This window comes from Ciona robusta, chromosome 11, assembly GCF_009617815.1.
Source record: "Ciona robusta chromosome 11, ASM961781v2".
Taxonomy (NCBI): domain Eukaryota; kingdom Metazoa; phylum Chordata; class Ascidiacea; order Phlebobranchia; family Cionidae; genus Ciona; species Ciona robusta.
In genome coordinates this window covers 6284963-6309739 of record NC_143245.1, presented here as the reverse complement: position 1 = coordinate 6309739, position 24777 = coordinate 6284963, and the positions used below count along the sequence as shown (strand labels likewise).

The following is a 24777-nucleotide window of genomic DNA, read 5'->3' as shown; positions in this document are numbered from 1 at the left end:
ACTGTAGGCAGAAAATGTTTACAAAAAGTGCTCCTATAACAAAAATCCATGATAATTTTATACAAGGAATCACTTTTAATCACGTAAGCGGCATTTTTGCATGCGAACCCATTTTAGGCATTCCCTTGTAAACAGTGTTTTCGGATCCAGTGAAAAGTATATTACAGAGAGTGGGAAGTATAACAAGTAAATAAAACTTGGCAACACAAGTTTTAATGCAATGCGTAATGATTACTTGTGCCCTTCCCGCTTTTCGTTGCGAAACTCGATTTAAAAACAAAGCCTTTGAAAACGTTTTGCTGCATTCACACCAAGACGAGGCAAGATATAGGTGAAGTCAGTTTTGCAAAAGCCTGGGATTTAATCTTTAGACTAAAGTTAAGTATTTTTTTGTTAAGAATGTTGAATTGCAACCTATGATACAGTAGTATTCCATTTTTTTATACTACAATAACATTGTTTATGTTTTGTTGTCATACAGTAGGGTGGGGGAAGATGGGACACCTTTTGACTCTATTTTCTCATCCCATTTAATAGTAAACAAAAACACTCAAAGATTTATAAAACTATATCCCCACGACTCTTTATAGACTGTTGTTAGTTGTTTAAAATACGATCAGGAAATTTGGATATTATGTGCTAAAGGTGTCCCATCTTCTCCCACCCTACTATATTTCTCCTACTAGAATATTATGTTACAATTTAGTTGTCTACTATTAATATGCTTATTATCCATATACAGTAGAGTGCTTTGCGTTTAAAGCTATTCCTATTTCGACGATTTATTTTGAGTTATAGTTTGTACTTCAAAAGTTGCAACACGTCTCTATATTTTGTTACTATAAACTCTATTCTTGACGTATAGCATCATTTACGTGACGATCGCTGCGTCAATTGGTTCGCGTCTGCGCTATCGCTCGGTTATTACGTCATAGTTGTGTCACCGCTCGCCCACATCACTCGCTTGCGACGTTATAATGCTGTCGCGTGCGTTACGCTACGATTTTTTTCATGGGGCCCCATGCGCGTTTTGCGTCAGCGCAAGGCACATTACCTGTCTGTTCTAAATTAAATTTTTTTAAGTTATACCTATTAATTGCTCCCAAAAGTACAAAAATGAAGAAATATCAAAGAATTTGGTAAGGTATGACCTAATTGACATTTTACGTACACCGGTTCTTTATACTAGATGACGTCAAAGAAGTGATGTAACGAAGTGGTGATGACGCAACAGAAGAACCGACTTCGTAAGTTATTATTTTAACAACATAATTTTTTGGAAATTTGCATTTTTTTTTGAGTTTTTAACATTTTTAGAAAAGGGTGTGTGACGTCGCAGAAGATCAAGCGAACACAGCGAAATGTCGGAATGAAGGTAACTATGACGTAATGTTGTATAAAAACGTGCATTTAAGTGTTTTATTGAAGCAGAAAAGACGGCGATAAAAGCTGCAGAAGGAAAGCACGCAAGGTAGTGTGATGTTTTTATGCTTAATTTAATAAATATTTTAAAAATATTATTTATTAAATTAATTTCTGTTACAAGTAAATAACCTTTGAGTGGGATACGATTGGACATATTTTCATTCTCTTTTCACCTTCCATTTCCATTTGATAGTAAACAAAAAATTGAATTAAATAAACCGCGTCCTATTATTACACACTATAAAATAACGTTTTTAAATTGTATAAAACACGGCCAGGAAAATGCTATCCCACAGTATATAACAGGTTAACAATTGTACCCATGAAGCGTTTTGGATATTGTATTATAAGCGTAATTAAGGCAGTTCATAACTTTGGTTAAAAAGCTGGTATCATATAAATAAGGGGTTGTGGATTCGCTTAACGAACATAACCTTGTAACTTTCGTTTATTTTGCAGACGAAGAACAAAGACGAAGACGCCGATAAAGGATGCCGGTTTGAGCGTTAATAGGTTAAATATTAGTTTGGTTTTTATGGCGGGTCTGTTTCGTGTGTGTGTGTGTGTGTGTGTTTGGTGTGGCCAGAATATTGGACCCTTTGTGTGATACACTCTTACGGTGTTGTCAGTTTTTTTGCTGGGCCCAACTTTGCCAGCTATTTTTAAAGTCGCTACTTTAGTGCATTTTACATGTCACTGAAATATATACAATGAAACTACGGCGAACATCTTGCTGGATCAGATTTTGTTGTTGTACATTTTATTGGGTTTTTATTCGTTGTACATTTTATTGGGTTTTTATTCTACAAAGGTCGAATCTTTCATCGATTCTGTATTGTCCTGATCACTTGGTAAAACGACATGTTTGTACACCAATACTCAAGTAATAACAACACGCATTATAATATAGACGCATTTTAATCAAATCCCTAAAGATAATTTTTACAGCAGAAAAATAATTTTTTAAACATCGTAGTTTTAATGGTACCTAAACCGTAGCCTAGTTGTGACGCTGGCCACGTTACAATTACGCTACGTCGATGGGTCTTTAAGGCCCAGCGTTCGGTGCGGTTACGTCAGTTTTGATTGAGTTGCGTCACGGTTGGGTTGTTGCGTGGACGTCGCCGCCAGTGATGCTATACGCTAGATATTTAGGTCACTATCAATGCGGTTCGTAACAACCTGACGCAGTTTCGCGACGGTCGATGCGGTGCGTAACATCTGGACGTTATTATATTGTGTAAGGTTACTATGAGAGTATCGCGGTACAAACATGGCGACTTATCTTGTGATTGGGATATACGAAGTCGTTGTTGGCTTCGATTTCTTGCGGTCGGGTATTTAATATGGTGTACACTGCAGATGATTATCCTTCAGGATTTGAACCATATTTTCTTGTAGACATTTCAATGATCATGTCCGCGTAATGCTGTTTAATTGGTCCCATTTTTGAATGATTGAGCTAGTGTGATTAGAATTTTGACAATTATTTAATCTGCACATTTATTATTTTTGTCTTTTTTACGTGTGTTTCTTATCGCCGTACTATTTTTGTCTATGGGGTTTCTTTAACCTGCGTGGACAGTAACATCCCGCAAGGGTTTTTGAACCATATTTTCTTGTAGATATTTCAATGATCATGTCCGCGTTAAATGCTGTTTAATCGGTCCCATTTTTGAATGATTGAGCTAGTGTGATTAGAATTTTGACAATTATTTAACCTGCACATTGTTTATTATTTTTGCCTTTTTTACGTGTGTTTCTTACCGCCGTACTATTTTTGTCTATGGGGTTTCTTTAACCTGCGTGGACAGTAACATCCCGCAAGGGTTTCTCACCAGAGTAGAAACCCACTACCATTGGCTGGGGGCTTGTCGTGCCGTAGTGGCTTTCCACCAACGCCAGCCACACAATTATGAAGATATTTTAATCCTGTTTTTATTTTCCACAGGCCAACTCTAGCATACGCTTGACAACGTCAATATTCAACCTATAACTGCTTAGTTTTTATCTGCGAGTGTATAACTACTTCTTCGCCAGGTGAAAATTGCATATTTGCAACGATTTCAAATAAAATTAAAAATTAAGAAACTCCTGGTTTACTTTTGTAACGCAGTGGCTAGATTTAGTATCCGCACGTGGGCAGTAGAACCTGCTTAAATAATGTTAACACGTTAGCGATTTCAATGTTGGTAAACCTGAGATTTTTTAGATGCACCGTACCGATTCTCCATTACTGCAACAACCAAATGCTAAAATTTAACTCGGACGGTCACTAAAGTTTCACCCCCCTGAACGATGAAAAGAATTAGGAAACTTCATTTTCATGAAAGCAGTGTATATAGGTCAGTTAATATGCAGTTCTATCTTTATTTCTGAATTATTAATTATAAGCTATAAATGGGACAACTGTCGCATAAATCCCAAGTCCCAATGTATGACCTATTGTATAGCATGTGGTACTAATGTTATGTAATAAAATTTAATAATATCTACGGAACAAAATTAATAATATCTACGGAGCAAAATAAGTATTTTTGAACTGTCTTAAAATAGCCTTAAATAAAGGTAAAACTAAACCGTACTGTAATTAGCCTTTACAGTTTATCTAGTGTGGGGGAAGATGGGACATCTTTTCATTATATTTTCTTGTTTCGCTTGGTAGGAAAAAAAAAGCATTCAAAGAGTTATGGGATATTTGTATATTACGTGCTAAAAGTGTCCCGTCCTTCCCAATCCTACAATATCACAGTCTAATACACATATCCGCTGTCTTTGTTGTATATGATTATATGTGTATTTGTTCTACAGACCTTATTCAATATTAACGCCTTTATTAATATTGTTGTGAGTACATAGTTTGTAGCTCAGTAAGAATGTTAACTGTTACTCTGTAAGCTAACATGCTTACTTTTTAGACTCTTGTATAAAAAGAACGACTGTCTATTTTTTTCAAACCGCAAAGGTATTTTGTTCTTTGATATTTCGCTTAAAATGGCATACAGAAAAGGTCGCGAACACAAATTAGAAATGGCACTTCTGCGAGAGCGAGAAATAAATAGAAAGAAATACGTATATATACCTAACGTATACAAGTAACTGTATATGGCTATAACGCATACTAAGCTCGTGTAAAAAAACACGGGCGGCTAATGAATGAATTTGTTGCGAAATATAAACTACGATGGAACTTGTGTTAGTATAGCTGGGGTTCTATAGCGATAGGGCGCTGTGGCCATAGCCGACAGTTAAGTCATTTGCTGTATGTTGGTGATAGTGCGGGATATCGTATGGGTGATTGCCGGGGTAGAAACGCGGCTCTTGGTACTGGTGCGGGTTGGTTGTATAATGGTGCGGGTAATGGTGGCTGGAGTTATTCTGGTAGCTCGCAGTAACTACAGCAGTAGATGTAATACTTGCTGTGCCAGCGTAACCACTTTCGTAGTTGTTCATAATTGGCTTTTGGTCCTTTGCTCGCGCCCGCAAGCTGGCGATAGAGTTCTCGTAGTTTTGGTGGTGTAGGTAATGAGAGTTAGCGTATGTCGATGACAGAGCTGTGGCTTGGTGGTGTCCAGTGCTGTGGTCGAATACGTTCGGTTCTATAGTTTCACTTTGATTTGGAGGGTAGCCGTTCGCATAAGGTGCATACGGGTTGCTGTCGAATTGCTCGCTTGAGCTTAGTCTGCCATCTGTGCGAGACATCATGCTCAGATCTTGGGCGACTGACTGTCTTGGGCTTACTATCGAAGCGGTAGGCGAGGGGTGGTCGGTAGGTGTGATGTCAAGGGCGTTCCTTGCTCTTGGAGGTTCCGATGCTTTATCTGGCGATGCGAGCCAGTTGTAAGACGACATGACACCGTTTCTATTGTACGAGTTCCGTTCCGATGGGGTTTCATCTAACCGAGGTGGCTCAGTGAAGTAATGCGCCACCGTCTGCTCGCTGACTTCTGACTTTGTATCGAAAATTGGCGAACCGTCCGGCTTTTCGACACCGGGGGCGCAGTGTGTTGCCGAATGGTCCGGACTGAGCGCTTCTTTATCCATCGCCTCGATCACTTTTTTGCTAAACATCTCCGGATTGAGTCCAGTGTCTGCGTCATCCAAGTCCGACTTCTTCTTCGTCTTTTTCCTTTTTTTCTTATCCTGCTTCGTCTCTCCTTGGCCGTTGACGTCATCAAAAACCGGGGCTTCCCCTTTCTTGCAACCATCCTCTGTAACGGAGGAGTTCTCGCTTTTGCTCTCATCCGAGTTTTCATCTTTGTTCTTCTCTGCGTCATTTTTGTTCGTCTTGTTTTGCATTTTTAACTGACGCCGGAGCTTGGCTCTTCTGTTTTGAAACCAAACCTATAAAGAAAAAAATAACTTTGAAATTCCAAGTTTTTTTTGTAGCTTTTTAAATAACAAAATAATTTTAAAATTAAAAAAAAACGTTACAATGATCTCTTTTTTTACAGCATAACAAAACAAGAAAAATTCTTTTTTGTAACTTGTTAAATGTTTACTTTTGGAATTTTGAAAAACTGCGATGCGCTCATTTTTTACAGCAGGCCCCAGTGCCCAATTAACGACGAGACCCCGCACGGTTGGCTAGCTTACATAATAGCAGATGCTATTACGCAAACATAGCAAGATAATCAGCTTAGTTCGCCCAAAATGGTGCTCTATTTGGGCTTTGGGGGGATGGGGCATCTCTGTCAGACATATGCTGTCTAAGAAGGAGCCGCATACGTAAGTAATGGGTCGCATAAGGTTCCTTGGTCAGGTAATGCCCGACAAAGGTTAGAAAAACAATCCCTTGTCCCTACCGTGACCCTTTACCCCTACCGTGAAAGTAATCGAATACGGGCCAGTTACCAGCGCACTGTGTACGGCTACAAACTAACCGTGTTTTCGCTCGACCCCTAATGTTTATGTTGCTACAACCCCTCTTTAAGTTCTGCCGCTCAACAATTTTGCAAACACCACTGCCCGGTCGACCGTAAATGCCATTGGAACATATGACGTTAAAAGCAACTTTCTTCGGTGTGGTTTAGGCTGGGCAAGCAACTTTTTCCAAGCGTAATGGCCTGCGCCTTGGACGCCAAAAACCGATCCACGACATGCGTGATAGGTCTTGTTATGTCTAACTAGGTATGACTGCTTTTAAACTGAGTTGTATTACACAAATTTCGACGTGTTTATAAACAATGTCAAACGCTATCTACCAGTCGTGCTGGTAAATCCACCATCAGACATTAATTATTCTTTAATCAGAGTTATTGTTTTGACAGTTGGATATTCATACGCGGAGCGGCGTCGCGCGATTGAATGGCAAAATGTACAACGGGAATCGTATGAAATATAATTTACTGGGATTGCCAATCAAGCTAAGACCGATATACACCAGCGAGTGCGTGACGCACTGCCCGCCTGGTTATATACAATACGTCATAAGCTGGAGGTAATTAGCCGTTGCTTTCACGACGCAAGCTGGATTTCCTTTGTTGCGCGTGGGCGAGGCCACGGATATTTGTGGCAACTTCCGCGGCGAGTGGGGGCCGCGATGCCCGCCGAGATTTCCTTGTTCGCCGATGTCACGGCGCCTGACTCTGAGTGAGAACGCTTCCGCCTCGCTATGAAAGAAATCGCTGCGCATAAATAAAAACTTCCTACACGCGGTAATTAGTCGGTCCAAGCGACTTATTCAGAAGCATTTCACAGCAGGGGCATAAAGCAACTTGCTATATGCCGATCGGCAACAATAACGAAATTATCGCCGCATAAAGAAATACCACCGGTGGGTCCGGATACAAGGCTTGTTTGACATAATAGTGTTGGTGAATCAACTTTATTAGTCATTCTTTTCACCTGAACTGTTTTGTGTTTGTATTTTTCCACGAAATTTGCGATTTTTTAACGCCATACCAATAATTGAAATGTAATTGTTTCTTTTTATATGTCCGCAGAATTTAACCCCTTTTTCACGGTTAACCAGATTCTGGTAGAATTTCGAGACTGCTTAGAATTCGAGGCATGGGAACGGTCGTTTTTTTGTGTAGCAACAATACAGGGTTTTAATCGTCATCCGACACCAAACCCCAATACGACACAAATCCTGTATTTCGCATAGCGACGTAGCTACAATCCGTTATTGTGGCGGGGACGAAATTGATACATTTTGTTCCGACCTGAGTCCGTTTCCACATTACAGCGTTATATACAAGGCCCTTAGGAGTATCTGTGCTCGTACTGAGCACAGGCCCTATCAGCCAAAACATGATAGCTTAATTAGGCGATTGTTTCGGCCGAGTTGTTAGTGACAGTTGCTTTCGCTGTGAGGTCATTTGTCTCCCATGGCGGCCAAACCAAGCCGTCTCATTTGCCCGAAAAGTCTTTCATTATTTCAAGCCCGGCCACAATAGGAAACTCCGAGATCGGAATGAAAATTTGCTGAACAAAAAATTAGCGTCCGGAGTGACACAATATCCCGTCACCTTACCCCAGAAAGTAGATTAACTTTTGTTGTTCTCCGCCACTCAGACCGATGTTTCGAGCGCTTAGGGATAAAATCTGGCTTTAGCTGCGGGAATTTGGTTCTCAGATGCTGCCAATTACCTGATGCTGTAGTAAACCCTGTCCACACGCCGCAAATGTGAGTGTAGTCACCAAAACCAGTCTAATTCGATTAATTACAGAGATAATTTTTCTTGCGGTTTACGTAGTTTCTCCTTTAACTGTAACTTTGTTGTTAGATACAAGTGTAGCTCCGTGCTACTACATTACTATAGGGCCAACTGTACAAAAAGTTACAATTGAATTATTAGGCGAAATTGTAAACGTTATTCGTTTTTGTTTACTGTTGTTTTAGCTGATGGATATACCGCGGTACAAGCCTACCCCATAGCTCATATTTACTGGGATACAAAATACCGACTAACATTTTCGTTTTCTTGCTCAGCACTGACAGACTATTCGTCAGACGCGCCGAGAGGATTTTCCTTTGAAGATTGTTTACTCTTCTTATGAAGATGAAATCACTCTGTTGGCGTGCGGTTTCACACATCTAAGAACGCGTGAGCGTCTTCGGAGCCAAAATCATTTACGCATCCGCGGCGCTGATTAGTCTTTCGCGTATAAATTTACCAAACAAAAATTGGACGCCGCTCAAGTACCTCTACGGGTCGGCCAAAATGGACTCGGTTTTTTAAACTGGCCAGCGCAGTCGGTTAAGGAACGTTTTTCTTCGCTGTGTATTTTGTTAATTGATTATCACACCGCTATCGGCGAGCCCAAAAGCGCGAGTGACACCATCAACACGTTAAACGGTCGGCGCCGCTTTTAACGCGAGCCCAAGGCTCGGTGCCTTTCCCCAATTAGGCCACGCTACTCTATATGCAGGCGGTGTTTTGGGCAACGAAGGGGCATCGGCGCGCGAGCCAGTCTGGCTTTGCGGCTGTTTAGGCAACATCCCGAGACTGGAGCTGTGAGCTTCGGAGCAAGCTCAGTGATCCTCTGATGGATGGACGCACGAGTGGCGCCGCGATTAGTTCAAGTTATGGGGTTCAAAGTGATCTTGTTTGTGGCTGGTTGACGAGTGCGCTCGGCTGAAAAGCCGCGTCCCAGTATATCGAGTCGGATCTTTCCACTTGGTTGGATCGTAGTCCCTCCCCGCCTTACGGCCCAACTTTAACTTACACCTATTAACCCTTTAAATGATTAGCGGAGTCAAATCATAAGCCAGTCGAACGAACAATGCGAGTAGAATCCGATCCAAAGATATATATCGCTGTTGTTATGGACTTTAGAAACATAAACACATAGTTAACCCGTGTGCATTCACAAGGACACTTGAGTGCTTTAAATCTTCCCAAACAACAATAGATCGAATTGAACAAAGGGGAGGTTTCATTTGAAACTAATTCTTTAACTAAATTCGTTACGCTGTGCGTCTTGCGAAGAACTGGGGTGTTTTATTTAAAATTCTAGCGATATCAAATCAAATCCCGTATATTAAAATCTAGCGATATCAAATTATAATTTATATATCTCGGCCGCCATTTTGTATTTTTACCGTCTCGCGTCCATATACTCGTATCTTTATATGTTCATATATCACTTCGAATGTTGTATTACAAGTCCTTTATTGAAAATCTTACATTAAACTCCGGTAACCATTATTTCTCACGGTTAACTGTTATATCCAATACGGATCTTTCACAAAGCGAAGCCCGAGAAATTAGAAACAATTTAATCAGGGCAAATTTTGACTGATTTTCGACTGGGGCGCACGCGCAACTCACAGAACTAAGCGCCCCTAATCGGGTTACCTAATTAATCCCAACTGATTAACCAGTTTAGTTTCCTCTTAGCTCACACCTCTTCCTATTTTCCCCATTGAAAACTGGAAGAAAATGTACATTACTTATAGTTGAAAGTCGATTTTCGGTATAAACTTGCCTTGTAACACGTTTTGGGTGATATAAAATGCTTTTTCATATCAAACTGAATGGTTAAAATATGCGGAACGAATCCTACTTGAGAACAAAACTCGAAAATTACACTGTTTGGCTCAGTAACCGGTTTAACGAGATCAGGGGAGTATAACGGTTTTGAATCAGTTTAAACATGAACTGTGGGGAGCGCTATATAGTTCCAAAAATATATCATTATATAACGAAATGTTTTCATATTTAGGAGCATTACTATTGGGACTATATACAAAGTGTCTTGGCTTTTTTGAGAATGTTTTTAGGTTTTTTTTACCAAAATGGATGCAACTTTAGTTTCGGTCTACTGTTGTACTGCCTGTATATTTATATCCGTATAGCTGAGCTTTCGCCGATATATGTAGTTATACAATGCCGTTTAACTGTAAAATAGGGCCCCAAAAGTTTTGGTATAGTTCAAAATAGAAAAATAGTATATAGAGTTCTTTAAAAACCTCATTTATTATCAAGATCTTGCTGCTCCCATTTGATACTAGTATGTGTATTTGACGATACCGATTTTTAGTAGACTCTTTTCATTTATATTGTTATATAAAAAAATAAGAGAAAGGGAACATCAATAAATAGGTAAGGGAAGATGGGACACCTTTCCATGCCATCTTCTTGTTTCATTTGGTAATTGTTTAAAACACGATCAGGATATTTTGATATTATGTGCTAAAGATGTCTTTCCCACCTGACTATACACGTTTGCGAAAGTTATTTTAGTTTAAAATAATAAACGTACATATTTTAAACATTACATATACATACCTGTATTCGAGCCTCTATAAGATCGAGTCTTAGAGCCAGAGCTTCTCGCATGAAAATATCGGGGTAGTGTGTTGTATGGAACGCTCGCTCCAATTCCTCGAGCTGCCATTGGCTGTAGTTGGCACGTGCTCTGCGCTGCTTGGTGGGCTTACTGTCGTCTATAAAGACAGAAATTTAATAAATTTTTAAAATATCATTTTTCGGATTTTTCATCGTAGAGACGATTTTTGCACTGTTGGCGCAGTGGTACAGTATAGTTACCGCAGCTGCTTCTGCGAAAACTGACACTGCTGCTACCATTAGGCGTATGTGTTTTAGGGAAAAGATACCTGAATTTATATTTTCTATGATTCTTACATTTATTTTTGTTTCAATTGAAGTATATTGAATACAACGTTAAATTAAAACGAATTAGCACATTTTTTATAGAACAAAATTAGGTCGGTTAAGACGGCCAATACATCCATTCTCTTTTATCGTCCCATTTGGTTGTAAAAAATATTTGCAGAGTTATATTCGTATCCTCGTGAGTGTAAAATGGCGTTGTTAATTATTTAAAACGCGATTAGAAAATATGAGACACTATTTTCTAATGATGTCTATCTTACCCTACATCACTAAACAGTAAATAACTTTTTATTTAAAGCCGATGGATTTAACTATACAGTAGAGTGGGGGAAGATGAAACACTTTATTTTTTCGTCCCATTTAGTACTGAACATAGAACATTCAAAGAAATATAATATCCCCAAGACCCCCATTGTTAATTGTTTAAAACACGGTCAGGATATTTGGATATTATGTGCTAAAGGTGTCCCATCTTCCCCCACCCTATACTAATGCGGCGATATTTTCTTTAATAATTAAATACAGCTGTGTTCAAAACAACCACTTACAAGGTTGTGATAGCGGTCGCTTTTGGCACGTTAGTTTAGATGCCATTGTCAGAGCCGTGACCGTGTCACCGAACACCGCATTAACGACCGCTGACAAAAATCTTATCTCATTACCGAAACTCGGGAGATAGAGCCCCGAAACCAATTTTAGAATTTTTTTTACATCATTCGTTATTTTTGACATCTTTTCGGCGCGTGAGATTTACAATTGACTGTCGAGCGAAGACGCTTACCACCCACGATGTCCAAGTTCGAACTATGCTAAGCGTATTTTGTTTGGTACCGAGCAAATAATAACAACGCTGGCCTGATCGCCGCTACACCTGCACCGCAGGTGAAATGGGAAAAAAATATTTTTTTAAGCGACCCATCGATCCGATAAAACTGACTTTGGGTCAAATCGCACGGATGACTTTTGAGCTGGAATCGTGTTTTGTGTAAATTTTAATTACATAGTATTTGATTCGCGAAATTGCGCGTAAGATTTTCTAATTCAGTCTACGCTAAAATTCACAGAAAATATTATTTCCTTTTTTACAAAAGTAATTCACAAATCACTTAATAAAACCCCCGGTCCGTATATTAGGGTGGGGGTAGATGAAAACCTATTCATTCTATTTTCTCCTTCCATTTTTTAGTAGAGCAAAAACATTCAGAAAATTATAAAGAAATTTATAAAACCGTACCCTTACGAGACCGTTGTTAAATGTTTAAAACACGATTAGGATGTATTTAATAATATGTGCTAAAAGTGTTCCGTCTTCCTCGTCACCCTATATCTATCACGTTTTGGACGATTCGCCAAAAATTCCCGGCGTTCAGAGCAGGAAAACTTAAATCTAAACAACAACAGAGCCCACGGCTTATATACCGGGACAAAACAGCTCGTGTATATTCCGCACCTGTGACTTTTCGTCTCCACATACGCGTTAAGTATGGTCTTATTGCGCCTATTGAACCACAATGGTATAGGGGGTTTAAAATAGCTCAAAATTTACGAAAACGCTTTTGTTTAGCGTGGCCGACTTGACGGTCTAATTGCACCAACACGTTCCCACGCAGTATTGGTTATGACAACCGAAAAATAAACTAAATTTCGAATTTTCTTTCACCGTTTTTTTTAACACAAGCAGTTCCGCGTTTTAGTTGTTTTATAGTTTAGAAAAGGGAAAATATTATCGACTTCTTATAGCAAAGTATGCTGTTTAATATGCCGGTGTATTAAATTCCGTGCAAACTATTAGAAAAACTAAAATGTTTAACAAAATCTTTCGCCTTTTAAATTTACATTAAGAATACGTTGTTTTTTAACGGTTGTTGTTTCGTGCTAATTTCCTTCTCTTCATATTTAATTTGATCTTCGCTACTGTATTTGGAGAGATAAATTATGTTATATAAGAATAAATTTCAATACAAAATTCTACCACATAGATACAATAGTAGGCTGTTTATACGACGGCATTTTTTTCTTTTTTTATGTGTTTATGGGTTTTTATAGATTTATGTATCTTTTATTTATGAGGTACACGTTATATTCGCTATAAAAACACAGGCAGAATGTATAAACTTCGCTTATATATATATTTATAGTATTGTGGGGTAAAATGAGATACTGTTAGCACACAATCGCATTTCCATATCGTGTTTCGAACAATTATAACAGCGCTCTTTAGAGTCCCAGAACTACAGCTGTATACTTCTGTAAATTATCTGTGTTTACTACTAAATGGGACGATAAAGAGAACGAAAACATGTTTCATCTTATATACCCTAAACTATACTGTATATTTTGAACATAAATCTGCTTTAAACAAACCTAAACAAGCATTGTAGTCGTTTCCCATTCCAGTGAACCCTGCTGCTTGTGATGCCATCATTAGCGCTTGTTTGCAGGGATCCGTTGGGACATAATTCTGCAGAAACCCGTCATATGCACCTCCAGCGTACATAGCAGCGGCGGCGGCAGCGGCATGGTTCGTAACGTGGTGTTGGTAGTAATTCTTCGGGCATCCGGAGCCTCCGTTTCCCGCGGAAGGCGAAAGTGAGAACCGGGCTGAGGGTCTGTGGTACAATGGTGGCGGGTAGGTCATCATTGAAGATGGGACCAAGGGTTGGGGTGCGTACATTGCGAGGTATATTGTCCGTTGTTGAGTTTCTTCGCGCTACCAGTACAGTGAGTGATACGCTCTTGGCTCGTTTTACAAAATGGCGATTCCGATTTTTTTGCAAAGAGAAATTATGGCTATGAGAATTCCTAAACCTAAAAACAGAATAAGTTTGTAAATTTTTGCTAAAAATCGGTAAATAGTTTGAATAAAACGGTAAATAAAAACGTTAATAACTGATACAGTTCGTAATGTCTTTAACATCCCTGATGCAGCCTGACTGTATATGCATTTCACTGCATGTTTACTTAATCTAAAATTTGCTCCAAATTTTAACCAATATGTTATTCTTTCCATCAGATTAGTGGTCTTGAAGCTTACGGCTTCATCCAGTCTGCTCGAAGGTGGCTTTCCTCTTCCAGACGCGTCTGCTACAGTTGGCAAGAACGAGTACGAGTGCTGACGAAGAAAAAGAAAAAGTTTCAAAAATCTGATCCAGTCGAACACAGGTGAAGTTACACTTTAAAATTTCCAAATAACGCAACAGTTTTCAACACAAATATATATTTGATATTTTATTTATTTCGTTAGGTGTAAAAACTAAAACCATCTTCCGTATTTAAAATGTAAAATATGCGTAACGTTTAACATGAAGACGATCGTTTTATTATATATATAGAAACTGTAATGATGGTGTTAAAACTGTTCAAAAAAATCTGTGTTTTTTGCCCAGTTAATAAAATGTAAGATTTATAAGTTTCTGTTACAACCCATGTTTATATATAGTAGGGTGAGGTAAGACGGGACACCTTAAGCACATAATATCTAAATATCCTAATCTTGTTTTAAACAATTATCAACAGTTTATAAAAGTCACGAGTATACGGTTTTATAATTCCTTAAATGCTCTTTGTTTACTACCTAATGGGACGAGAAAATAGAATAAAAAGATGTCCCATCCCCCACTTTACTATATATAAAGAGTAGACTGGAGAAGATGGGACACTTTTTCAACCTATTTTTTCTTCCCATTTGATAGTAAAAAAAGAAATCAAAGAAATATAAAACCGTATCCTCGCGACTCCCAAAGACCGTTGTTAATTGTTTGAAACACGACCAGGATACTCAGATATCATGTGCTAAGAGTGTCCCATCTTACCCTACACAACTATATATCTGCGGTATCACTTTTTCAGCTAAAACACTGCTTATCCTTATTAACTTTTTACTTAAATAAAACTAGAGCACCAAAAAAAAACATTACCTTGCTATTCTACCCTGGTAATGCTAAATAGTTATTTTTATTTCTTACCATTTGATTTTTTGATAAAATCATAAAATGTTAGATACCGCTTGTTGTCTATTGCTGCTCAGTGCTCAAGTCTGAGATTTGGCTGAGCGTAACTAATAGAAACGGTGATGGAAACTAATATTACACCCCAGGTCGCATTCTAAAGGGGCCGCGACGGGAGACGGTCAATCTATTTATTTCCTAAGCTCGAAAATTTGTTTCGAAAGAGGAATTAGCCCGAACAAACCGGCCATAGCGAATCGTGCCGATGGGTTTATTTACTTTTGGCTAAAACAACGATGCCGTGTGGATACTGTGCGTACGCGGCTCAACAACTCCCGGAGTTTCGAGTTTTAGGAAGCACCGGATGCCCTGACACACAGACGCATCGAACTGTAGCGTCACGGTACGAAAAACTTCCTCTAAACATAGGGTGACCTCGTCACACGATTCAGACCGCGCTTTTTCATAACAAAACCCTAACCCTGCAAAGTAATTGAATTAGCGACCGCGGCTAGCGTCGAAAAGTATTTCAGTAATCGCCAGCAGCTGGTAGAAGCATCATGCTCGGATCGGGTTGCATGGCAGCGACCTGACTGCGATTCCGAAATTAAAACACCGGTTTTTGCATCTGGTCGAATACGCAGGTTTTCGCCATTTTTTCGTGATGTGTTTTTCCTCGGTTCGGAGTGTGCGGTAAGGCTGTTACTCTATGTTGTTTCAAAGCGATCGACAAGGGTGGTCTATGTTTTCTTTGTAATTTCCTGCTTTTCCTTTTGCTTCCATCTGCGGGAAACATGCACGAGTTGCTTTCGTCCGAAGAGGAAAATAAACATTTGACGCGATGGCTTTTGTTGCCGCAACCTGTTACATAATCAGCATTTTTTACAACCTTAATTCTATCATTATAGAAATTTGAACCACAGGCGTTCCAGCAAAGATAGCGTCTTTAAAAAGCTCTGATATTTATACAGTTTTGTGTCCGCCATATATACCCGCATAAAAAAATTCACCATACGAAAAAAAAATCTCCAATAAGTTACAATATTATACATGCTGGCGTGAATGAAACACGAGGTGTATAAAACAGAACATCGCGAAATTATAAATCGTTGCCATTTGTTTCATATACACAAGCCAACAGAAACGTTATAAAAAATGAACATCGGAAGTCTCGGAATTACCCACAAACGATGTATCGGAAAGCACGGGCCGTTGATTGCTTGAATTTTTCGCACTTCGACACCTTTTTGTTTGCTAATTCTAAAGAACCGGTACTTTCTATTTACGAGTAAACGTAGCACTAATGACAGGCCATCACCCGAGCTTCGGAAATTGTTACAGAAGCTCTTAAAAGCAGCCCATTCACGCTGTAATACTGAAAAGAAATAGGGACGTACCGTACACGGATTAGGTTCTGTGTTTTCTATCCAATTCAACTAAACAAACAAGTAACACAAAGCATAGGGCCTGGTCGCAAAACAAAGTTACAGACAAAAAGACATTGTTTCACTCTAAGTACACATGTATCGTTGTTCGATGGGCTAATCCTCACGATGACGGCATCGTTAATTTGAAGCAAAAGTCCCGGTAAATGTCTCCCCAAACCTGTTGCGACAGCTTCGTATAATGGCATAAAAAAAAAAAAAACGGGGAAAAAGCAATAACTCGTAAAAAAATTCTCTTAGCGTTTTATTTTTTATTTTTTTGCACGACATTGTTAAATATGTAAATTATTAAAGGTTTTGCTTCACTTAATGTGGAGATAAAAGCGACGCGCGCAATAAATGGGCGATCAAACGGCGTCAAAATAGTTCTACCCATTTATGCACTAGCAAAAATTTCGTGTAAGGCAGACATTAACTATTAACACGGTTTTTGCTGTATCCAAGTGAACTTAGCTATCTAAATTCTGTCCTAAGCTTTCAGTTTGTATGCGTGTCTGAATTTATTCTGCATATAAATTCAACCTTCGCGACACGCGACTCCTATAAAATAACACACATACATCGCATATGTAAAGTTAAGCATATAACAATACCCGATTGCATCGTTTCGATAAGATTTTTTATCCGAAAAAATTGCAATTTCCTCAATTGTAATACGAACATGCATACCTATCACCTCGTGTCTGTAAAAGCCGGCTTTCAATGTACGGCAGTCCAGTTTGGTTCTGCGGATATAATTTATTCTAATCTGTTGGGGTAAAATTTTCGTAACGGTTGAACAATACCCACCCACGCGTGACGAGGTATGCGGATTTGATTGGCCGCCGAGAGTTGGGTACAGTTTCACTTGTAAGTAAACACACAAAGACGTAACAATTTCTTGTACCAACACTTTAGTCGTTATGCTTTCGTCTTGCTTACACCGCCTGTCTATTCTTAGGTTACCTATACGTTCTTTGGTCGTGGTTAAAATGATGCATTAGCTTACATACAAAATGACCGATGCGGTGAATTTAAGACTATTGCATGCTATGAATTAAATTGTTTTTAAAGTCATTCTAAAATGTAACAAAATGTTCATATCATTTTGTTAACTTTACCTCAAAAAACATAAAGCTTTTACACCTTTTTCCAATTTAAATAAAGTGATCAGTTGCGTTTTAGCTAAAATAGGAGTTTCCGTTTATTTTCTGCACTCCTTAAACGCAACTGTTCTGCCAGCTTTCCTTTCAAACTGCCATAGTGACAGTAATAACGGATTGTCGCGAAACTCGAACTCAGTACTTGTCCTCTTACCGGCCGAGTGATTCTTTTTTGCTGCAAATCGCCGAAAAACGTCGGCGTTTTGAGCCATCAATCACTGCGAAACGCGAAGGGCTTACCTAACTAACTGCAACGACTGTACGAATTGTACAGTTAAAAGTCAGGGCTAGGATTGTGAAACGATGGGTAAGAATTTACGGAATAAATACCCCATCTTTATTCATGCCCCTTCGCACTGGGAAACAACGTGACCCCACTTATTCTGAGGGGATGCGATGAAAGGAACGGGGTTTTGTAATCCGATCAGCCAACCTACTATTTCACCCACAAGAGATTTGTTGCTTTTGTTTGACAGGATCACAGGCTTTTGGTGGCAATGTTTCGTTGTCCACTTCACGTTTACAACTCCTTCCAAACGCGCCAATAGAGTACGACATCCTATTGTCCATTTTTTGTAATATAAATGACATACCTTTCGAGATTTCTCTGGTTTTGTTTTGTTTTTCTTCCGGGTTGTGGGCGCTGGTTCAGGGGGCCGAGCGAGCTGTCAAAAATTCAAAGTTTCCAACGCCAAATAGCAACTGAACCGTTAGTGTCGACAGATAAAACACGCGATAATTACCGGGGTGTATTTGTACAGTGCCATAATCGAAATCGCTGCCCCCAAAGATCTAAGGGTTCGGGGTGGCAAGTTTAACCACAAGTGCTAAGGGTGATGTGACTTATTCAAACAAACCCGGGAGACCACAATAAGGTGTGAAATCGCATAAAACTTGATACGGCGGACCGGCGCAATGTTGAAATGCGAAGCCCAATTCACAATAAAGTAAATTCGGCGCAGATCTGCCCAAACCGCTTACTGTTTTTAAAATAATGATTTTAAAACGTCGAAATTGCTTAAATTGTCGCACCGGTGTCCATTTGATGGGAAATGTACCAGAAATGTATTAGTTATGTTTTAGGCATATATGCCTCAAAATTAACATGTAATTTCGCAATATTTCACCAGCATTAAGAAAAAGAGTTTTTTTTTTGCGAAACCCGAAAATAGTATTTAGTTAGAAACACAAAGTAATCCCTTGTACCAGTATGTACGTACATGCGATACTCCGCTTGGCTCGATTGTCAGAATAAGTAAACAGGTTTTCAGTTTATTGCAAAGCTAGACTTTATTGTAACAACAAACTGGCAACCCAAAACAACTTTCGCCATTGCGCGCATGAAACAAGCGAATAAGCGTTCTCTCTGGTCCCGGCGCCCATGACTGACGTGGCCGATGAGCTGGAAACGACTCAGCCGCACGAGAATTTTCGTTTCCCGTTTCATCAGCAAACGAAAACAAAAAGATAAGCAAAGCAAAAGCGCTGGCGAGCTTTTATGAGTTGACTGCATCATTTGTTTACGCTAATGACAAGACAAGGCGAAACAATTGGATGCCTGTTACGTCAGCCTAACACTCATTAAGTTTCGGTAATGGAGCTGAAATGAGGTTTTTGATTTAGTATTTTGGCTTGTCGGGGAGAAAATCTTCACCATTAATAGATTTAGTGGCGATGTTTAATGTTTACATACACTTCTGCTATAAATTTGAGTTTTATATGCGGTCGTACGTTTTATGACAAAAGTCGATTTAAATTAAGTTTAATTACACCTCGTGTGTAACTGGTTTACTAAAGTCTATAAACGAAATGATTGTGTTTGCAACTAATTTTACTTTCAATATTATTTGTCAACATTTTCTGTTGCTCTGGCAGAAGTCATGATATTACCCCGGCTTTGAACTAGCTTTCGAGGTTGGCTATGATTAATACTCAAGGCTTTTAATGAAGTGTTTGGCTATTCCTTTGTTTTTTGTGCCTGGCCAACAAGATTGAACGGTCAGAGAGCTGAAGCGATTTTACTTGAGGGTGCGCATGTGCCTAAGCCTCGGTCCAGTACTTTGCAACTGTCAAATTAGCAGGATACCTTTTTAAGCCCTAGGGATAACACAAAAATTCGGAACATTTATCCGGGTTTGGAAAATTAGAATTTATTGCCCTAACCGCTGGGCCTTACATCAGAGATAAGCACGTTCAACGTTGTAATAGAAATCAGACGTTAAATCCGATATCTCGGCGGTACAACTAACTTAATTGTCTGTGGTGGTTACAGTTTTGGAACGTGCGGTTTCGAAGCAAAAAGAACAGCACAAATTAGTTGACAAAACTAGATAAATATATTTTTCGGCGCGATTGTATTTGCACTGTGTTCAGTTTCTAACGCAATTATCCTATTTAAACGGGATTGGCGTAGACGTTTCGCTTTAAACTTGATATTAAAATTAATCCGAAAGATGAAAAATTAGCGAGCAGTGATTTTTCTTAACGTTAACAACTTTAATTTTTTTAAATAATTTTTCTTTCCTGTACTTCTTACTACATATGCAAAATCGTGCACTTTAAAATTAAATTTTCGGTCAAAGTGCCGCATTCCCATATATTAACTATATATATATTAACAGAAGTCCACGATTTAAACCATTTGTCCGCATTTTATATGCAGACAAGGTCCCAATTTAATGTGCAATACAAAACAACATATCCAATCCAACCGAGTTGACGTCAGAGCATACCCACGACCTTTTGTGACGTCACAGCGGGCACCGCTCCAATTCAACACCCCGTACGCCACCCAGCGACCATGCTCGTGACAGGTAAGAGCGCTGCCTGAAAATCCCTGAAAACCAAAAATATATGGTCTTGTGGGGTAAGCTGGGATATATTTAGCACAAAAGGATCATTTTTGATTAGATTTTAAATATTTAAGAACGGTTTTTAGAGTTGTAAAGATACGAATACAATTTTTTTGTATGTTTTTTTGTTTACAATCAGATAGGATAGGGAAATGTAAAGTTACATGGCAGTGATCTTTGTCTACGGGAAGGTCTTGTCTCCGTGGCATTGTTTTGTCACAAATGTTCTTGTTCACGTCATATTTGATACCACAGTACCTCGACTGACAGGAGTTCGGGTCTTCCAGTTCTACCCACATTTTCTCAAGATTTGATGAGTCTAAAAATCATTTCTTACGTCATTTTAAATAATATGACGTCACCTGGGGATGTGGCACAATACTTAAGCGCATGTCTCTTGCCCCAGGTTACGGGTCGAAGCTCGATGCTGCTACCATTGTGTGCGTGTGTGAAATTTTCAATTCAGTGATTCCATTTATGGGCTGGTTCCATATGGGGTGTAAACTATTAGACATACGTGTAAAAAAGAATCCTAAAGTTACATACGTTGTAACTCGTTAAGCGGACACGAGGTGTAAGAAACGGAACACCGTTTATGACCACTGTCATTGCCCCGCCACACGAGCCCAAATAAGCCACGTATCGTACCTATGTAGCCACCAGGCCATCCTGCGAATACACACAGTCGTCCAGTAGCAGGTATGACGTCAATATTCGGCATGCAAACGGTACGGGTTGGTGTTTTCGGGAAATGCTGCCAACAAGGACATAATTTGAATAAAATAGGAAATATTTTAATATATTGCTACACCATACGAAGTATAGTATGTTGGGGAAAGATGGTACAAGGTTTTTATTTGTGATGTCGTCATTTAGTAGTAAACCAACATCTTTTGCAGAATTGTATAACCTTATTCTCTCGACCCAAAAAGAACGTTATTAATTGTCAAAAACACGGTATCCATCTTAAGCCCACAGGGAAATATATTAAAAAAGATCAAACAGTTAATATAGTAAGGTGTAACTTATATACAAACATTCAAAAATAGTTATGTCTGCATTCAAGTATTATGTTACACGCGTGAGATTAATTATTTTTTAAAACCCTTTGATTTTTATCTACCTACTTTTCGTAATCGAAAAGAATGAGTGCTAAAACCAAAAAGAAAAATTGTTTGCTGTCATTTAAAACCCGCGCATTGCTATAAACAGTTGCTTCGTTATGACTTTGTGGTGAACGGTTGTAATGAGTTCGTATGTTATAAATATAATTCACCATTTACGCCAAGGTAATTAAAATCTATAGTCTATTCGTGAGTTTTGCTATTCATTATACTGGCTGGTGAAACCGAATAGGAAAAAGCCCATTAGCAACTGAAACAACTTCATCTTATCAAAATGTAAACAAAACACTAATTGGCCGTTTCCTATACGTCTGAAAATTTCGTTTCTGTTGTGTTTTCTGTGTACAGTTTGTTTTGCGGTTTGAGGGTGATAGATTAAAGTTCAAATCAATTACGCTTTGGACCATTTTCTGCAAAGCTTTTGCAAAAAGCTGACAACTCGACAGCAGATTAATACATCTATATTGGTATTTCGGCCAAGTGTCTTGCTTCCCTTTAAAACCGCTTTAGCCTGCTACAACCGTGTACCGTTGTAGTTATAGTAGGCGGGGTGGGGTAAGATCGAACATGCTTTCATTCTCTTTTCTTGTCCCATTTGGTAGAGAGTATTTAACATAATTCTATAACCGTATTATAAACACGGTTATAAAATAGCGCTGGTAATTGTTCAAATCACGATCAGGAAATTTCATTTAGGTGCTAACGATATCCCATCTTACCCACACAGTACTATAATAATATATTTCAAAATTAAAAGGTTTACCTTTAGCTTAACTAACATGAAGTCATTTTGATTGTAGATATCGTCGTATCCAGGATAGGGGTGTACAGAATCAATCTCAATTAATTCTGGCGTTTCATCTTGATTTGGTATCATCACTAAAAACCTGTAAAAATATCGTTTAACTATTCCAGTATGTACGCTGTGAATGACGAATGGTGAGTGTGACTTATTTATCGTGGCGTGCTGGTGCTGAAATGACAGTCGTTTATATCACGGGTGTTTTGCTTCATAGCCCTCGTGCCCGCTTATGAGTTATACCATGGATCTGGATTTATGGGATACGGTTATCGAATTCTGTAAATATTCTTTGTTTACAGCCAAATGAGACAATAAAAAAGACCATCTAACCAACCTAATATACAGTATAGGATTGGGGGATGGGACACGTTTTATAGGGTGGGGGGAGATGGGACACAATAAGTAAAATTAAAAATTACTTAAAATCTTTATCGTGCACGTAACAATGCCTGGCTGTTAGAACCCATTGTTGCGTAATAAAACTTCCGCTGCAAACACTAATGAGATCTTCGTGTGATTTTGGTTTCACAACAATTCGAACCGTCCAAGGAAATTTATTCCACGTTGCGTTCTGGTAACAGCCTAGATATAAAAGTCGGTCAAAAAGTATATGGCGTTTACTGTAAGCCCGTTTGATTCTATAGGGAACCTGTTTCTACAATTTCATTTTCATTAGTGTTCAAATCAGGTTTCCCACATTCGTAGTGTAAGTAGTTCGCCTGTGCTCGGCTTGGCTCTGTCAATCTATGTGTTGCCATTTCTGGAAGCTTACCGTACAGAAAGTGTTTGACACCTGTCAAAATGTAAAAATATGTTAAAACTATTGCGGTATGATATTTTTTTGGAAAAAAAGGAAACGGTATACAAAGTATAAAAATGGCACCTCCTGCTTGACCGTACGCATGCGAGCCTTTTCTAAAATCAAAAGATGCTTCAGCTGTTAATAAAAAAAATGTTTTCATTATCATTTCTTTTTTTGATTATCGTTTTATAATTTTTTTATAAACTAATATATAATAAATTTAATAAGGAATCAAATGCTAATAATCGGTATTTAATAACACAATTTTATGCAATGTTTGTTTTACCAGCCAATGCAACGCAGCAAATTTACATTGTGTCAAATTGTGAGTCATTCTCCTTTCAGGTCCCATGGTAATCAACGAAGTAACATTTCCAGTTAAATGGCCCGGTTCCACTGCATAAATTAAACTATTTTGAGGCAAAATTAAGGTGCTTAGTGCACTACACTTAGGAAGACTTTCACTTAGGAAGCGTTTCGACAAATTTAATTTGCAAAAACAAACCGCTGTGCATAATTAATAAATTAAAATGAGTTCCGTGTTAAACTGGCCCGAACTGTACTAGGGTAAGATGGATCCCGTAAACACATAATATCCTATGTTTCCTAAACTATTTTAACAAATAAGAACATAAATATATAAATTATGTAAATATTCTTTGTTTACTACCAAGAGGCGCGATAAAAGGGAATGAAATCATAAACCCTACCTTTTTTCAAAATAATAAAAACTTTTTAATATCGAGTTTCAGGACATATTATGCAAAAATCACTGAAATACGTTGTAATTACCGATTATAATGGTAACAATGATAACACTGAACATTAAAAGGACAAACAAACTTGACAAGAATCCTTTGAAAGTTGCCAATGCATTATTAGGATTCGAGGCGTTAGAAGTGATATCTGAGAAAATAAATGTATTTCATTGGTTTAGTTTATATATACTTACTGTTTGAGCATACCTTATACATACTGTTGCGTTTTTATAATGTATAAGCTGCCTTTATTTGATAAAAATTCTATTACATAACTATGGAGTGGGCTATACTGTTTACATTTTCTACAGTCTTTTTCTAATTACACCACTTACGGAGACGAGACGTCGAAGAAATTTGACTGATAGAATCCATTACCTATTCATTCATTTCCAATTTATGTGATAGCTTCTTGCTTTGGTATTGACTTTGCGTTGCTTATTATTAGTACAGCAGACTTTTTCACCAAGTAACCAAAACGCATGAATATTTTAGGCTTATTATGCGATCAGTAAATAGCATTGTGACAGTGAATTCAAACTGTAAAGTTAATTTCAGTTATTTTTGGATCAAACACTAGAAAAACTACAAGTATGTTGTCACGTTGTTTTGTTATGGTGGTAGCCATATATTAGCTTTTCTACGCCTATTATATCTGCTGGGCCCAATGGCTTATGTAGTACAGTATTACATTAACTGAATCTTTATGATTATTAAGCACGAAACAGCTAGTCATTATAGCAATAAATAATACTAGAATTCCCAAAAAATACGTTGCAAAACTAATGGACATTAAGACTCTTGGTATCGCTACATACTATTTCTCAGAATTTCCGCCATTCAACTCATTTTCAAGAAGTCAAATTCCCGAACACAAACTTTCAAGAAAACTG

The 24777-nt window shown here is 38.4% G+C and overlaps 2 protein-coding genes across 4 annotated transcripts; both read right to left on the bottom strand.

Moving 5' to 3' along the window:
• Positions 1 to 4295: 4295 nt before the first annotated feature.
• LOC149728796 (uncharacterized) lies at positions 4296 to 17027 on the bottom strand. 2 transcript variants are annotated; one of them, XM_089888962.1, is made up of 4 exons: positions 16998 to 17027; positions 13377 to 14124; positions 10665 to 10822; positions 4296 to 5769 (listed from the first exon to the last, which is right to left on the bottom strand). In XM_089888962.1, the coding sequence occupies exons 2-4, from the start codon at positions 13684 to 13686 to the stop codon at positions 4639 to 4641; spliced, it is 1599 nt and encodes a 532-aa protein (XP_089745088.1). In that variant the 5' UTR covers positions 13687 to 14124; positions 16998 to 17027; the 3' UTR covers positions 4296 to 4638. The 2 variants fall into 2 exon arrangements, with proteins under 2 accessions (XP_089745088.1, XP_089745087.1); XM_089888961.1 differs by lacking the exon at positions 16998 to 17027 and adding an exon at positions 14978 to 16942.
• A 1-nt stretch (position 17028) lies between these two features.
• LOC149728795 (chymotrypsinogen B-like) lies at positions 17029 to 24483 on the bottom strand. Of its 2 annotated transcripts, none has more exons than XM_089888966.1 (10): positions 24220 to 24483; positions 23919 to 24032; positions 23439 to 23522; positions 23208 to 23261; positions 22974 to 23117; positions 22744 to 22906; positions 22286 to 22409; positions 21047 to 21152; positions 20563 to 20717; positions 17029 to 20382 (listed from the first exon to the last, which is right to left on the bottom strand). In XM_089888966.1, the coding sequence occupies exons 1-10, from the start codon at positions 24257 to 24259 to the stop codon at positions 20179 to 20181; spliced, it is 1188 nt and encodes a 395-aa protein (XP_089745092.1). In that variant the 5' UTR covers positions 24260 to 24483; the 3' UTR covers positions 17029 to 20178. The 2 variants fall into 2 exon arrangements, with proteins under 2 accessions (XP_089745092.1, XP_089745093.1); XM_089888967.1 differs by having other exon boundaries at positions 24263 to 24475.
• Positions 24484 to 24777: the final 294 nt, after the last annotated feature.

Coding starts and splice junctions, on each gene's coding strand:
- LOC149728796 (XM_089888962.1), bottom strand. CDS start 13,686: ATGTACGCACCCCAACCCTTGGTCCCATCTTCAATGATGACCTACCCG. Junction 10,823..13,376: donor CGACTACAATGCTTGTTTAG/GTTTGTTTAAAG, acceptor CTGTCTTTATAG/ACGACAGTAAGCCCACCAAG. Junction 5,770..10,664: donor TTATAGAGGCTCGAATACAG/GTATGTATATGT, acceptor TTTTCTTTATAG/GTTTGGTTTCAAAACAGAAG.
- LOC149728795 (XM_089888966.1), bottom strand. CDS start 24,259: ATGGATTCTATCAGTCAAATTTCTTCGACGTCTCGTCTCC. Junction 23,118..23,207: donor TGCGTACGGTCAAGCAGGAG/GTGCCATTTTTA, acceptor ACATTTTGACAG/GTGTCAAACACTTTCTGTAC. Junction 20,383..20,562: donor TAGACAAAGATCACTGCCAT/GTAACTTTACAT, acceptor TTTGGTTTTCAG/GGATTTTCAGGCAGCGCTCT.